At 42.2% G+C, this 16,964-nt stretch overlaps 1 protein-coding gene across 8 annotated transcripts in view; it reads left to right on the top strand.

Moving 5' to 3' along the window:
* The window catches only part of LIMS2 (LIM zinc finger domain containing 2), a 101,922-nt gene that overhangs the window by 32,307 nt on the left and 52,651 nt on the right, over positions 1 to 16,964 (top strand). Inside the window, exon 2 of one of the 8 annotated variants that reach the window (XM_007493988.2) lies at positions 16,439 to 16,487. The exons of 5 other annotated variants lie outside the window; for them this stretch is intronic. Coding sequence is in view for 1 of the 3 variants with exons in the window: in XM_007493986.3 (XP_007494048.1) it covers positions 8,894 to 9,012 (119 nt within the window). In the remaining 2 variants the exon portion in view is untranslated. Of the gene's footprint in view, positions 1 to 8,175; positions 9,013 to 12,557; positions 12,699 to 16,438; positions 16,488 to 16,964 lie in introns of those variants that run through there. 2 more of the 8 variants (XM_007493986.3, XM_007493990.2) reach the window with 2 other exon arrangements.

Genomic DNA, 16,964 nt, shown 5'->3' on the forward strand with positions numbered 1-16,964 from the left:
GGAGAAACTCACTTTCCAATAGCACCATTAAGTGGCCATTCAGCCTTTGACAGAAGACCTCATCCAAGGGGGAGCCCACAGGGCAGCTCACCTCATTTGTGGAAAGTTCTAATTAGGAAGCAAACATTCCTTACTGGGAGTCTAACTCTAAACTTCTATTCATTGTTCTTAATTCAGAACAGTTCTTGGGACAAAGCTCCTGTTATAGTAACAAGCAGAACAAGCCTTAACCTTTATTCTTCATGATGGCCTTTCATATTTTTTTTAACCCTTACCTTCCATCCTAGAATTAATACTGTGCTTTGGTTCCAAGGCAGAAGAGTGGTAAGGGCTAGGCAATGGGGGTTAAGTGACTTTCCCAGGGTCACACAGCTGGGAAGTGTCAGAGGTTATATTTGAACCCAGGACTGCCTGTCTCCAGGCCAGGCTTTCCATCTACTGAGCCATCTATCTGCCTCCTCATCCACATATTTTAAAACATTTATAACAGTTTCCTTGAGTCTGCTCTTATCCAGAATGTACATTACCATTAAAAAAAATTAAAACCTTTACCTTCTGTCCTGGAATCAATACTGTGTATTAGTTCCAAGGCAGAAGAGTGGTAAGAGCTAGGCAATGGGGGTTAAGTGACTTGCCCAGGGTCACACAGCTGGGATCCATTAAAAAAAACAAACCTTACCTTCTCTCTTAGAATCAGTACTGTATATTGGTTCCAAGGCAGAAGAGTGGTAAGGGCTAGGCAATGGGGATTAAGTGACTTGCCTCAGAGTCACACACCTAGAAAGTGTCTGAGGCCAAATTTGAACTCAGGACCTTCCAACTCTAGGCCTGGCTCTCAAACATTCCCATTTTTAAAAACTGATCCTCAATGGCATGTTCACTGGAATTCCATATGCCCCCTCACTCCTCTAGATGTTCTCCAGCTTCTTAATGCCCTTCCTAAAATGTAGTTGCTAGGAGGGTAGATAATTATTGGGATATTGTTTGACTAGGACAAAGTACAGTGAACCAATATTGACCCTTCTTGTTCAGGGCACTATCAGTGTTCTGGGCAATGAAAATCCTAAGAATGAGTCAGCTTTTTTGGCTTTCTTTGGGCTCAGAGCTACCTGGCTCCATAGTCCATGTTACCCTTACAGGAGCTTTGCCCCAGGGAGAGCTCTAAGAATCCTTCTGCAGACAGAAACCATAGAGCTGATCATCTAGCTGGCAAGAAGAATGAGTTAAATGAGTTGACTTTTCACTACCTGATCCTTTCTATCCTCTCCCAAATGCAAACCCCCAACAATCTAGGACTGTGTTGGTGAACCTATGACATATGTGCCGGAGTGTGCCAGAGGGGGCAGCTTCCTTCCCTTTCTCCACCATGCCTGAGGGCATGACCTGCCCCTCTGCCCAGCAGCCCAATGGGAGCACTTCCTCCCTCCCCTGTGTGGGCTAAAGGGGCATCTCACATGGGGTCTGAGGGTTGCATTTGGGGCACTTGGTCTCTAAAAGGTTCACCATCACTGGTTTAGGATATACTTGGTGCCACTTGCCTTTGCTAATTTATAGTATTTGCCCCTCAGCTACAATTTTTCCTAGTGATGGTTCTGCCCATCACACCATCAGTTCCTATTAATACTCCTTCTATCTATAGCTATGAGATTTCCCTCTGATCACATAGCTAGTAAGATTTTAAAGCAGAATTTGAAATCTGCCCTACCTGAATCCAAGTCCCAACTCTCTTACCCACTGGCTCTGAGTTAAGCCTATCATTCACTGGGTCCCTTGGTAGCACTGTGAAGGGAAGAAGCAGGCACTGGGAATGGCTCCTTCTCCTTCTTTAGCCCCATTGGAGATGCTGGGAAACCTAGGAGAGGCAGCTAAAGGGCAGGCGGTCAAAGATGCAGCAGAAGGGCCAGGTGGAGAAGGCACAGCCAGAAAAAGGAGGCTAGACCACAGATGGATCTGGACTGTGATGCTCTGAGGCAGAGTAATGTGCCCAACCATTCCCATTCCAGGTTTTTCTATTATTACTTGGGGAGCAGACCTAAATAGGTAGCCCAGAGAATAGAGCACTGTAGAGCGCTGCACTAAGCTGAAGTCAGGAAGATCCAGCCTCAGATACTTACTAGCCCTGTGGCCCTGGGCAAGTCACCTAACCCTATTTGTCAAATGGCAAACCACTCTAGTATCTTTGACCAGAAAACCCCAAGTAGGGTCTCAAAGACAGACACAACTAAAAGGATTCAACAACATATTTCTTCTTCCTCTAGAAGGCTATGTATGCCTTGAAGGCAGGGACACTGTCCTCTGAAAAGGTAGACTCTTCTTCAGCACCTAGAACAGTGTTCTATGCTTAATAAGGGTTTGTGAATTGAATTGAACACTCCTCCTTAGCAGTCAAGGCTTGCTATTTAGGCTACTTTGCATTGTTGCTGGGGACAAGAGGCTGTGCCCTCTGGATGCCTAGTGTTCTCCTGCCTACAGTGTCCTGAGCACTGCAAAGAGCTATTGCAAGAAGAAAATGAGATAAAGGACACGAATGTCCTTCAAAGAAAGCACTACTCAGGGGGCAAATAGCCTTCCGCTTCCCCCCTCTGTGGGCCATTTTTCATTTATCCTGAATGTAGTTGGCCCCTATGTGTGTTGTGTTCCCCAGTAGACTATGAGCTCCTTGAGAGTAGAGACCAGGGACTGGCTTCTGCCTCTCTTTATATTTCCAGTGCATGGCACAGTGTCTGCCATACAATGAGCTGTTATTATTAGTGGTAGCTGTTTATTGATAGTCTGACAGATATTTGTAAAATACTGTGGACCTGAGGAAAGAGTTTGGAGTACAGAATCATAGAATATCAGAGCTTAGAAGGACAGAGATAATTTCATCAAACTCCCTAATTTTACAGATGAGGAAACTGAGGCCAGAGAAATAATTTGTCTGGGGTCAGATAATTTGGATATAAGAAAAAATAGAATCCACTTCACCTCCCTACAAATCTAGTATTCTTTTCATTGAATTAAATTCTACGTTCTAGTCCCAGTTTTGACACAAATTAGTTGTGTGACTTCAGGCAAGTGACCTAACTTTTATGCCTTTGTTTTCTCATCTTTAAAATGGGAATAATAACATTTGCTATGTTTGTTTTGTGTTGAAATCTCTTTTTAAAATTCATTACATAGCAGGATGGCACAGTGAAATCAATGACTGGATTCAGAATCAGAAAGACTTGAATTAAAATCCTACCTTGAACATTTACTTGACTGCATGACCCTGGTCAGGTCACATAACCTTTTTTTTGCCTCAGTTTCCTCAGCTAAAAATGGGGATAATAATAGCACCTACCTCATAGAGTTTTTTTGTGAGAATCAAATAATATAATACAGATAAAAAGGTGCTATATAAATGCTGAACTTGTAAATGTCAACAAATATAAACATTTCCCTATGCAAAGAACAGAAGAGGACTACAAATGAACCTCAACTTGTATATTGCATGTATTTTTAAAGAATATTTAGAATTTAACATGATAATTCCAGTACTTCCCTTCTACTTTGTGTTCCTTTCTGAACTTCCTTCTACCCTTTTCTCTGTGCTTTAAAAATGATTATTTGACACTTTTTTTGTTTTCTTAATGTTTTTTAGTATGCCCATCATTATCATTCTTTGCCATTGCCCCAGCCCACTCCTCATTAGTTACAACTCTCCTTTATAACAAATAGAGTCAAAAGAAACAAATCCACATATTGGCCATGCCTGAAAATGCATGCATGTCCCATTCTGTACTTCTTGCCCATCACCCCTCTGCCAAGATGAGAAGCATACTTCTCATCAGTCTTCTGAAGTCATGATTAGTCATTGCATTGATCCCAGTTCTTAAATCTTTCACACTTACTTTCCTTTTTAATGTTGCTTTCATTATGTAGTTCAGGTATGGTAGAGGTGGGGCACCCAAAGTTTAGTTCTTTCTTTTAGCTGACTCCTTCACTACAACTGGTACTCTTACAGGCAGGTAGGAGGGTATCATAGTGTTCTTAGGGGAAGGGGGCAGTCACAGCTCCCATATCTCACTTTCACAGTCTCATGAGTAAACTATGTTGGGAGAGTAATACACTATTAGTCTTCCTTGATGTAGTTGCTGAGCCCCCACTAGTGTGTTTACCATTTATACACATTGATTACAATAACATCATTGACTTTTTGGGGGTTGGTTTTATGAAAAGGAATTTTACTTGGTAGAACAGAACTTCAACTTAGGGCTCTTTTACAATAATATAAAAATCTATGGAAATAAATACATTAAAATAAAACATGAATATATATGAAAATCAGAAAGAATCCTGTTTAGTGATCCTCTGGGAGCAAGATGCCATTGATTCTTAAACATGAAACATTTACTAAGAAAGCAAAACCAGAAATAATCATAAATAACCATCTACTCAATATAAGGCAAAATCAAGTATGGTAAAACATAACATTCCATCCATAAACCTGGATGATATTTTCTCACCAATGGACACAGTGCCTAATGAGGAAAGAATGAGCAAAGGAAGGCACATGAAAAGCTCTTAGGAGCAAAGCTAATCTTTCTACCCTTTCTCACCTCCCCAGCTCAGTGTGTGGGAACAGGGACAGTGTACACTCTAGGTACTTTTCTTGGTTCTCAGTTAATCTGCTCTTTTTTCCCTTCTGTCTTTGCTCTGCCTGTTTTTTCTTCTGTGCTTCTTTCTCATGCCTGTGGCGACTCTTGTCTTTTCAGTTGACTCCTACCCATTGGCTTCCATTTTCTGTCTTCTAATGCTTCAAATTTAGGTCTCTTCATAAGTAATGACCCATCTCTAACTTATGTTGAGAAACCCCAAATCTACATTTTCATCAGATATGACACAATTAGTTATTATACAATTGTTCTGTAGTCTTCAAACAGATTTTTGATGCAGTTACCCAACAATAAACTCCAAAGTCCTAAAAACAAACTAGCTGTACAGAAACAATGCAATGAAGCCACCTCTAACATCACTCAGAGTCTTTGTCTCTGAGTTACTTCCAAACAGATTCTCTCAGTACTCTTATCTGAGGGGCTATTTTTGTTCAGATCCTCAGAACTATTTGTATTTCTTCAAGCTTCTTTTTTATGTGATTTCTCACAGGAATGTCCTTTTTTGCCATCAAATCAAATATCCACCAAAAAAGAGGAAGTACCTTATAATAATACAAATTGTTCTTCATTCCCTTATAAAGTCCTTTTAGGTTTTTCTGAGTCTGTTCTTATTCATCAAACTATCCTATTTATCTCAGGGGCTACAGAAGATAATTGGGAAAGTCTTTGAAGAACTTAAAACAGTTATTAGTAACCTTATTATCTTTTTTTAAGCCATTATCATTTGCCTTAGAATTGATACTAAGTATCTATAGTAAATATTGATTCTAAGACAAAAGAATGGTAAGAGCTAGGCAAGTGGAGCTAAATGACTTGCTCTGGGTCACACAGCTAGGAAGTGTCTGGGGTCAAATTTGAACCCAGGGCCTCCTGACTCCAGACCTGGTGCTCTATCTATTATACTACCTATCTGCTCCAGTAACCTTTTTTAGTTTGTCTCTACTACTTAGATGGCAATTTAAAGTGCTTGGCATTTTGGCAGATCTTGCATTTGACAACTATAGAACATCAGGAATACCAACCTAAAAATAAAACATATATATCTACCCATATCCTCTTCAAAACCACCAGCTTAAGTCCACTTAAGTTAGAAGCCTCTAATCTGTAGTTTCTGGGAAGATTTTCTATTTGTCTTTATTCTCCTCCTTACCCATCCCCTTGCTTCCTGTATCTTTCAGTTGTATACATCTTGCTTGGCAAAGAGATTTTGGTCAGTTCTGTAAGGATAATACTAGAAAATAAATATTGTTTTATTAGTTTAGGGATAAGAAGTAAAGTGGCTGGTTTGAAAAAAGAACTGGAGTTTGAATCAGAGCTGAGAGCATGTTAATTTCAGATGTGACAGTTACAACCATTTTTCTATGTCAATTATTCTCTCTGGAAGTTGGGAGTTGGGCTCTGGCAGTTGGCAGAGACACACACTCAGAGACTCTCTCTCAGGGATGGAAGAGGTAACATCTTTGCCTCTCTCTCTGTCTGAGGGAAAGACCTGAAGGAGCTCAGTTTTTTCCTTTCCCAACTTGGAAAACACTATTGACTGTCTATTGCAGTTTTTATATATTAACTCTGAGAAGACCAAAGAAAACCTGGTCTTTGGTTTGGACTCTGATTCTATTAAGGCTCAGAGTCCTAACTTGATTCTTGTTGAGACTCAATTAGCTAGCCTTTGCTTTTTTATAATTTGAAGGCTAATTTAAGAATTATAAGGATAATAGTGGTAGTTTTTTATTTAGATAGTATAAATTTGGGTTAGTCAGATCAGGGAGGTTTAGTGTAGTCTCTGAAACACAGGAGAAGTGGTTCCTTGTGGAACTTGGGAGTTTATTTGGGTGGATTTAGAAACTCTTAGAATTAAAAATCCTTTTTTATCCTTATATATTTCAATAAATATTTTGTTTTTATAATAAGAGTCTCTTTAGCATCCTTGCACCTGGCCCTGAAGGGAAATTCACATTTGAGCTTCACTTCATCACTGAAGATACTTTTGATTACATCTATCTAAAGTATCTGAACAGTTTTGAACTGGTATTGGCAAGTTTTCACATCTACCTATTTTTATAACTCGCCATTTATATATCATTTTTACATTTCTAAGGAGTAAGTAAAAAGTCTCAGAGAAGAGGAAAAATAAGAAAATTAAGAAATACCGTAGTCAGAGGAATCATCCAAAGATTTGCTGGGACTAGTTTACCCAGTTTGTGTGGGTTTGCATTTACTGTGATAAGCACTGGAGATACACAGAAAGCACTTGGAGTGTGTGCTCACATTCCGGGATTGGATCGTAAACCCATTTGCAGGCTTCTTTTCATGTATCAAGATTTGGAAGGGTCCAGCAAAATCTTAGTGAGGATGACTGACAAAGTATTTGCTAGATCACTCCTCTTCCTAAAGAAACCAAAGGGATCATCTTCTTCTTAGCCATTGAGTCTGAAATCTGGAATGTGCTGTTGCTGTCTCTGTTAGGTAAGGAAAAAGTCTTTTATTTGCAGATCTGTCTAGTGATTCTTCCTGTTTAAATTACGGGGGAAAAATACACTGCTGTCCATTAAAAGTATTTCAAATAGCTAATGCCTCCCAGGTGCCTTATTTTCAAACCAGGGAGGGAGATATCACTGTGGCATTTTGACAACACTGTGCAATAATTGGAAGGAAATTGAATCACTGTTAAGGATTTTCATGAGCAGTCTGGCATCCTACTGTATTAGTAATTACTTTTGGTGTTCCAGCTGCCAATGGGAATTGTTCAATCACTACGTTTTTGCCAGAATCACAAGCGACCCCACTAATCTCTTCCAATTAAAAAATGCATTTAAATGAGCCTTCCTGGTATTCTCCCACACACTCTTGCTCCTTCCTCCCCTCTTGGACAGGTTCAGGAATATTACCTTTCATGCAAATGTTTTGAGACTTAGGTGCATTTTGCATTGCCTCTCCCAGGGGGTTAGTTGCCTAGGCACAGGGGAGACTAGCCAGCTTTCTACTTTTACTTAGGGGGAGGTAAAGTGGTCCCTTGGTCTCTTGGCCTCATCCTTTGCCGTCCCACTTCTTTGGTCATGTCTCTGGATCTGGACCTAGCAGCCTGTCAGCCTCTCTGTCCTAATTCCTTTTCTTCCTGGGGTCTTTTGGTTCTACTCCTGCTGGCTGCTGGCTGCTGCCTGGACAGACTGCGGAGCTCTGCTTGACTGGGGCCTGGCATCTTCCTACGTCCATCCAGATGAACTTTCAAGTCTTGTGACTGTGTGGCTGCACCACCAAAGGCCTCTCTTGGTATCTTTGGGAATTCTTTGTTAAATGACCCATTCCTAGATTAAACCAAACCCTGAAACAGACTTGTTTTTCATTCTCCCACTCCAGATTGAATAACATCCTGACTAGGGAGTTCCACCAGTCTTCCCCTCCCCACTTCTTTCCTCTTTGAAACCAACTTTGCCTTCCTTCCCAGATTGGTGCCACTGCCCTTTGGAGACCCTTTGTGTAATGTGAGCCTCAGTCAGAGAGAGGAGGAGGGGTGGGGAAGAGGTGGTGGAAAGGGTGGGTTGCTGGTTCAAACCCCTGTTCAGTGTGCTGCAGGCTGGAATGTGAAGCATGTGCCTCTTCTGGAGTTCCCGATTCCAACCCTAGCCGGTGCAGATTGGGAGGCAGAAGTCTCCAAGCCCGCCTCTTTTTGGTTTGGTGAGGGTTGTGCTGGACACAAATGGTTTGGGGAGCCTGGTTTCTCCCACGAAGGAATGTGAAGATACTGTCCAATGCAGCAGTCAGCAGGAGAAGAGCCTCAAGCCGATGGAGCTCTGGAGTTTTCTTTTGGGGGGTAGGGTTCATTCATCCTAATGCATTTTGGATTTTGATGCTCTGGACCAGTTTGACTTCAGGGCATACCAGATTGAATTACCACCCCTCAGTGCTAGAAGGTTCAGATGAAATCCAGTTAATTGAAGATGGACCTTTTGCAGATTGATCCTTGAAATGTATTGATCCAGACGGAATGACTCTCTTTGGATGGATGCTCATGGAAATTGTTTTGACGGTCAGTAGGAGAGGCTGACCTTTATTCCAGAGGAAGTTCCTTGCTTTTAGAAGAGTAGAGCAGGACTACACAGCTTTGGGGGAGTCTTCTGTCTTGTCTGTCAGAACATTGCAAAAAAAAGGCAGTCTCACCTCCTAACCGGAAAAGTGAGTCACTTGGGCTTTGGCCTCTTAGAGCCAATTTCCAATCGGCCTTCCCTATTCCACTTGCACGGTGGTGTGGGGGCACCATGGCTGGCATGAGACTCCGGGATCTGGCATCCTCCGAGCTGTACCGACGCCGGCAGGATCGGCAGAGCAGCACTGGCTTGTCCCTGAATGGTGGGGCAGAAACATCCGGGATACTTGGGTAGGTCTCTTGAGATGAAGGGGCTGGTATTATTGGAATGTTTCCTAAGGCATACTTGCCTTCTTTTGTCTGTAGACAGTCTGACTAGGCTCAAGGTGATATATTCCTTTCTGGCAAGTGTGTAAGAGAGCCTGGGATGGAGGCTCCTAGTTTGTCACAATAACAGGAAAACCAAAGCAAGGAAGCTTTTCCTCTTTGAATCATCTTCCCAAATCCTTCAGATTCAGGGTCCTCTTCTCTCTGTCAAAGGCAGAAACAGGACACCCTGTTTCAAGAGGAGAATAACTTCTAAGGATTAAGAGCAGATGCAGTTCTTTTATTAAAATAAGATTTTTCATGGATTTGAACCTTGCGATTCCCTAGGGTCAACATTCCCAATTAGGGCTTGTTGGCGAGTTGATCATTCTAGATAAGTCATTTGCTTTGGTTTTCTTCACCCTTGAATAGCTTTGACCAGTGAAGGAAAATATTCCACTGAACTTGAGTTACTGAACTTGAGATGCACCCCAAAAAGGAAAGAGAGAAATCTAAAGAAAATAATCAAAACGTTGTCTTAGATTTGACTTGCCTCTTGTTGAATGGTTTGGTTTTTGTCTTAAAAGTGCCTTATACTTAAAAAAAAAAAAGATATCAACGTTGATTCCCATTGACTCCCCCAGCCCTCTCATAGAAACTTCCCTGGTAACAAAGACTTACAGTTAAGCAAAATAAATCGATCCATCATCCACGCCTGAAAATTTATGGCTCCTCTGTGCTTCTGACCTTCCCCTTCTATGCCTAGGGCCAGGAGGAATGCTTTACTCTGGGTCCTTTGCAGTTATACCTGCTCATTGCATTGCTGAGAGTTCTGAAGTTTTTTCAGTGGGGTTTCCCTTTCCAACATTGCGGTCATTCTGTAAATTGTCTCCTGGTTCTGCTTACTTTGCATGTGTCACATCTTACAAGTCTTCCCAAGTTTTTCTAAATTCTTTCGCCATCATTTCTTAAACGGCATTACTATTCCATAATGTTCCCATTCCTCGGTTTATTCTGTGCCATTCACTGGAATCAGATCATACTATATCAAATAAGCATGTTCGTAATCAGCCTGCCCAGTGCCCTTAAGTCACCACCATTCATTTCCTGATAGAAAACAAGTCTTAACCCTTTGGAGGCAAGAGAGTCTAAAGTTCTTGGTCCTATGAGCACAGCATTTTCTAAGAGGAAGTCCCACTTGCAGGATATTATTGCTATGTATGAGCTGGCAGGAAACCTGCACTTTGACTTTTTAGACCCAAGGTTAAATGTGTATTGTTGGCCACGAGAAAAAAAAAATTGCTCTGTGATTGGTCAATGAACAAATATTTTATGGAGGATCTCCTGTGGTCAAGACACTCTGCTGAGTAATTTAGAAGCTAAAGGAAGCTGAAAGATATGGTCCCTGTTCTCACAATCAGGTTAGGGAGATAAGACGGACATCAAAATCACTAAAAATAGATTCAAAGTGTGGTAAAACTGAAAAGAAACTTAGAATTTATCAAATCCAATCTCATTTTACTAATGAGGAAACTGAGACCCAGACAGGGGAAATAGCCCACCGTCTTATAGTTCCTGGCAGACTCTCAAGTAAAACCCGAGTTTCTGGATTTTATCTCACAAAAGACTATAGTTGCTTCAAAACAGCAAAAATTCCAGGGAGGAAATGATCCCTGGGGGCTTTGTTGGCTTCACAGAGGAGCTGGGGCTTGATCTCGGCTTTGGAGGAAGAGCATGACTTAGATAAGAGAGAAAAAGGAGCTTTGGCTGGTGAAGGGCCTTCCAGACCAAGAGGATGGGGGAAGCCAAGCCAGTGCATTTTGTACATTTGGGGTTAGCGAGTTGACCATGGGTCTTTGGAAATGGGACTGGAGACACCTGGCTAGAGAGAGTGTTTGCATATAGGGGATAATCAGGGTTAGAAAGATGGGATTATTCAATTCAGTTCCTTTTGATTCTGCCCAGAGAGTGTTTATGAAGTGCCCAAGATATTCAAAACTCTACATAGGTGTTGGATGAAAAATAGCTTCTCCTTCCCCACTATACCCACCTTGCATTCTACAGGAGGTATTCACTTGTTTTTGTTTTTAAGTTGTGTTCCATACTTCCTGACCCCATTTGGGGATTTCTTTCTTTCTTTTTTTTTTTAACCCTTACCTTCCATCTTGGAGTCAATACTGTGTATTGGCTCCAAGGCAGAAGAGTGGTAAGGGCTAGGCAATGGGGGTCAAGTGACTTGCCCAGGGTCACACAGCTGGGAAGTGTCTGAGGCCGGATTTGAACCTAAGACTTCCCGTCTCTAGGCCTGGCTCTCAATCCACTGAGCCACCCAGCTCCCCCCTCATTTGGGGATTTCTTGGCAAAGATACTGGAGTGGTTTGCCATTTCCATCTCTAGCTCATTTTACAGATGAGGAAACTGAGGCAAACAGGGTGCAGTGATTTGCCCAGGGTCACCCAACTAGTAAGTATCTGAGGCTAGATTTGAACTTAAGAAGATGAGTCTTTCTGACTCCAGGTCTGGGGCTCTATCTGTTGTGCCACGTAGGTACATGGATAAGTAAACACAAGATAATTTAAGGAGACAGCACTGATTACAAGAAGGGGTCCCGAGAGGAAGGAGGGGGAGAGATAAGAAAAGGCTTCTCCCAGAACAAGGTGCAAATGCCAACGTTTCTAAGAGTGGGAGGCAGAGACAGTGCATTCTAGGTGTCAGGGTGGGAGATGTCAGGACAATCTTGGGGATTACAATTGAGTGGAAGGTAGAAAATGTGAAAGGGAGTCATGTGAACTAAATGTGGACTAGAACCAGCCTGGGAAAGGCTTTAAACACCAAGCGGAGATTACGAAAAAAAATCATTTTCTTATTCCAGGGGCAACAAAGTCACTGAAGACGCTTCTTTAGCAAGGAAACCTCAGGGTTCATTTGGGTTAGACAGAATCCAGAGCTAGAAGGAACTTTAGGATTCCTCCAGCCACTAGAATAGGGGATCCTGAGCTAGAATTGATTGTTATGAAGACTGGAGTTGTGTGAGAGCAGGACTAAAACCCAATACATTACGTACTGAGTGCCCATTATGTACCAGGCAGGGTTCTAAGCACTATGAATGCAAAAAGAGGCAAAAGACAGTTCCTACTATCAAGAGACAATTTAGTGACTCAGTGAATAAAGCACCAGACTTGGAGCCAGGAAGATCTGAGTCCATATAGCTGGGTGTCTCTGGGCAAGCCACTTAACCCCTATTTGCCTCAGTTTCTCATCTGTAAAAAATAAGGATACACTAGAGAAGGAAATGGCAGACCATTCCAGTATCTTTGCCAAGGGGAAAAAACACATGGGGCCATGTAGAATTGGGTACAATTGAACAACAAACCAACAGCCCTACAGGAGTTTACAGTCTAACACAGGAGATAATATGCAATGCAAGATAACTATGGCACAACTAGGAAATAATTAACAATGGGAAGGCACTAGAATTAAGAGGGTTTGGGGAAGGCTTCCTGGAAAAGATAGCAGGTCTCCTGACTTCCCAACTAGTGCTCTTTCAGCTTGGATTGGAAGTTTGACCTCTGAGGCTATGGCCAAAGTTTATACAGAGGACCTGACCCTTTGGAGTCCCAGTCTAGAATACCATGAGCTCTGAAGGGGAAGGCGAACCTCTGATCTTTCCTGTGAGTAAGTTAGTTCTAAGTTCTCCAGCCTCTGAGAGCCTGTGCCCATTCTTCCTTGGCTGTCTAGAGAATCCCACAGAGGGAGCCAGAACTGGGGCCCAAGCTAAGTTACTCCCCAGCTGGGAGGGAGCCTGTGCCTCCTTTTTTTCTTACCATCTGGTCAACCTGCTTGCTGCTTGTACTCTGTGTCCTCTAGAGGAATCCCTCTTACCTCTAGGACAAAGCCCTGGCTGCCTTACTCCAGTTTCAGCTCTGATCCAGCTTCTACTTCAGAACCTTTTTTCTACCAACACGGATGATGACTCCTCAGTTTTGAGAGTTGCTGTGGCTAAAATGTTTCCACTGGAAAATAATGGGAAGTAAACATGAAAAGCTACCTTTAAAAATGTTCTGTTCTTATCTTTTGCCCATTTACCAATTGCATGAATCTTAAATGCAAATATGAATTTAGTATCTTCCCCCAACTCTCCATTACCCAGCTCTCTCCTCTTTCTAACTCCCCTGTTACTGTTGAGGTATTATCCTCAACTCCTCCCTCTCATAGGCAATCTGTTGTCAAGCTTTCTAGATTCTACTTTAGTAACATTTCTCCTATACCACCCGTTTCCCTTTTGCCAACAATATGGTGCAGGCTCTCTGCTTTTGGTTGTCTCCCCATCTCAAGTCTCTATCCTTTCTTCCTTTCTTCCATTCTTCCAACTATTAAATTGAAAAGTTAAAGACAGACCAGATCAACACCTCTCCCACTTCAATAAACTATAGTGACTCCCCAGTACTTCCAAAATCAAACATTATGTCTTCGGTCTGGCCTTTCCTAATCTGGTCCCCGCCTACCTTCCAAGCTTTTTAAACCTTACTCCCTGCCCCGCTCTCTCTTTGGAGCCAGTGACAACAGCTTCCTCAACACTCCATCTCCAGACCAATCATTTTCTCTGGTTGTCCCCCAAGCCTGAAGCGCTCTTCCTCCTCATCCTTTGACTTCCCTGGCTTCCTTTAGGTCAAAGCTAAAATCGCACCTTCTAAAAGAAGCCTTCCTGATCCCCACCCCCTTTAAAAAAAACAAACAAAAACCTCTTACTTTTATGTCTTAGTATCAATTCCAAGACATAAAGGTAAGAGCTACACAAACAGGGTTAAGTGACTTGCCCAGAGTCACACAGCTAGGAAGTGTCTGAAGTCATATTTGAACTCAGGTCCTCTAGACTCCAGGCCTGACTTTCTAACTGCTGTGCTACCTTGACACCCCTTAATGCTAGTGCTTTCCCTCTCCAATTTTTCCTTTATATAGTTTATTTCAAAGTAGTAGTTTGTGTATTGTTTTCTGATCAGACTGTGAGCTCCTTTGAAAGCAAGGACTGTCTTTTTTTTTCTTCCCTTGTCTCCCTAGTGTTTAGCACAGTGCCTGGCACACAGCAAACATTTGTTGACTGGTTGACTATATAGTTAGGAAATTCTTCTTTATGTTGAATTTACCTTTCTTACTGATCCTTTATAATTATGGTTGATGATTGCGTGAATCAGGGTTCTTTCAAAGTTGTGTTTCTTTACGATGGTATTATTATAAAAATTGTTCTGCTTCACTCTCTATCAGTCTATTTAAGACTTTCCAGGTTTTCCCCAAACTGCCACATTTCTAGTTTCCTACAGTATTCCATTCCATTCCTGGTTGTGTCCTTTGGATTCAAGTACAACATAGCCCCTCTGTCTTTCACAGATAGCTAGGGTGGAGTTACAGAACTATATACACAAAAACATATAACAAATGCAAACATGGGGATAAAAGAGGAAAGGGATGCTGGGAGGTGCAGTTCAAAGGTACAAGATTTTCTTATTCCACACAAGTCACCAGCCAACATCTCTAATTCATATTCATGAATTACTGTAGACTTCAGAAGAACCAACCATCGCTATTCCAGATTCGTCCATTGAAAAACCATTTTCAATAGTGGAACGAACAGCATTTTAAAAGCCAGAGGGGAGCAAATGGGAAGTGAGTTGGACCACCAATCAATAATAAGAACTTCCATTTAGATGGCACGTTAAGGTTCATAAAGGCCTTTTCCCCCAACAATCTTGTGACGTATTTAATATTTAGAAGTATTTAGAAAACAGAACTACTGATAGGTTAAAGGCTTTGTCTGGGGAACACAGAGCACAGATGTTCCAAATCCAAGTTTCATTATGGCTCCCATCTCAGAGCTAAAAATTAACTTTTCAGAAAATTCTTACCTTCCATCTTAGAACCAATAACTGTGTATTTATTGGTTCCAAGAAGAAGAGCAGTAGAGGTTAGGCAATGGGAGTTGTTAAGGTTAAAATTATGGTTGGACTGAGGTTACCACCATTTTTTAAGGTAGTTATTTGCGTCACTTTCTGTGCCCTCCTTCCACTTTTACGTGAACCAATGGCAGCTTTAGCTTTCCTTCAGACTGCCCAGGGGTCAGTCTTTTCTGATTTGTTACTTCCTACCACACATAGGTCATTGACCCCTCCCCCTTAAGGATTAAGTGGGGCTATATACATTCCTGGTGGCTAAAATCTAAAGAATAAATAGGGGAGAGTTAATCCCATCTTCACAGGGTTAAGGGACTTGACCAGGGTATCAAGGAAGTGTCTGAGGTCAGATTTGAACCTCCCATCTCAAGATCTGGTTCTCAATCCACTGAACCACCTACCTGCCCCCTGTAATCCACTTTTAATTTTATTATTTTTTTATCTTAATATCAAATTTCCACATGAGTTTTATGAAGCTATACGATTTAAATTGTCTCCCTTCCTTCTTTCCTCTCCCTTCCCAGAGCTGGCAAGCAATTCAGTCTGGGTTATACATGTATATAATCAATTTTTGAATAGCCATGCAAATGGGATGGGAAGAAGAGGTTCAGAAAATGAATTTAGGTCATCCTAGACTAATTCCCCAACTTGCAGTGGTGCTGGTGGACTGGGTCCCCAGAGGGGGGCTCACTCCTACTAGTCTCAAGTTTCTAGGGAGAACCCTGAGAAGCTAAGTTTGATACTTTCAATTATTGATATGCTTCCCTCAAACAATCAATCAGACAACTTTTGAGCAAGCTCAGTGGATAGAGAGCCATGCTTGGAGATGAGAGGTTCTGGGTTCAAGTATGGCCTCAGATACGTCCTAGCTATGTGAGCCTGGGCAAGTCACTTTACTCCAGTTGCCTAGTGCTTATTGCTCTTCTGTCTTAGGCTCAATATTTAGTAAGTATTCTAAGAGAGGAGGTAAGTTCTAAAAAACAAGCAAACAGACCCTGGGACTCTCTCTCTCTCTCTCACAGGTACACACAGAATTAATGGGGAAGAGTAGGCACAAAGTTCATGGGATATCTGTGCAGAAAACACTTGGGGCAAAGGGATAACTCAAAATTCTGGGTCACTGGAAGTCCTTTTTCTCCTTTCATAGAGGACTCATGGAGTTCCCCTTTATTGTAGCCCTCTGCTGGGCTCCTAGGATCAGTGCCTTGGACAGATTTTGCCAGTCCTTAGCCAGAGCTCCTCTCTACCAGGAGGGGTCACTCCCTAAAGCTGCCTTTGTTTGGGTGGCTCTGACTCCTGGCTAGTTGTGTTGTCTCCTCTTGATCCCATTTCTCTAATCCCAGCAGGATGCCCCGTCTGCCACTCCTATGGCCCGATCAGTGGGGAGTGGGGATGCTTAGGGAGGGGAGAAAACAGAAATTATAATTCTTTCTAACTGATGAAAGCATTTATTGATGTCTTTTTAGGCAAATTCTTTAAGATTCGATGCTAAACTGATTGGTCTATTCATTTGAGGTATTTGGGCTTTTGGGATTACATTAATTGGTGTGTGCACGTGGGTGCATGTGTGTGTGTGTGTGTGTGTGTGTGTGTGCATGTATCCTCCTCTCCTCCCTCTTCATATCCACACAAAAATATTCATTTTTGGCTTTAGAATGCAGTGTGAGCCTCTTGGCAAGGCTGTTTCTACACGAAAAGCTGCAGAAACAGTAGAGAAGAGCTCTGACCATAACGTGTTCCGTTTGGCCCAGGGCTGTTTCTGCTGAGCAGGGAAACCTGCAGAAGGCACCGGACTGTTTTGTCTCACCATAATGAGCTCATTTGTAGCTGGAGCAATTCTGCCTCATGCCATAGATGGGAACCCTCCACTGTCTCCGACCTGCAACCTCACACTCTTCGGCTGGATGGGAAATGCCCATGATGCATTAGTGCGTAAGCTCTCCGAGGGCAAGAGTCTGTTGACTTTTGTCTTTGAGACCCCAGCTATTAGCG

Source organism: Monodelphis domestica, chromosome 4 (assembly GCF_027887165.1).
Source record: "Monodelphis domestica isolate mMonDom1 chromosome 4, mMonDom1.pri, whole genome shotgun sequence".
NCBI lineage: Eukaryota > Metazoa > Chordata > Mammalia > Didelphimorphia > Didelphidae > Monodelphis > Monodelphis domestica.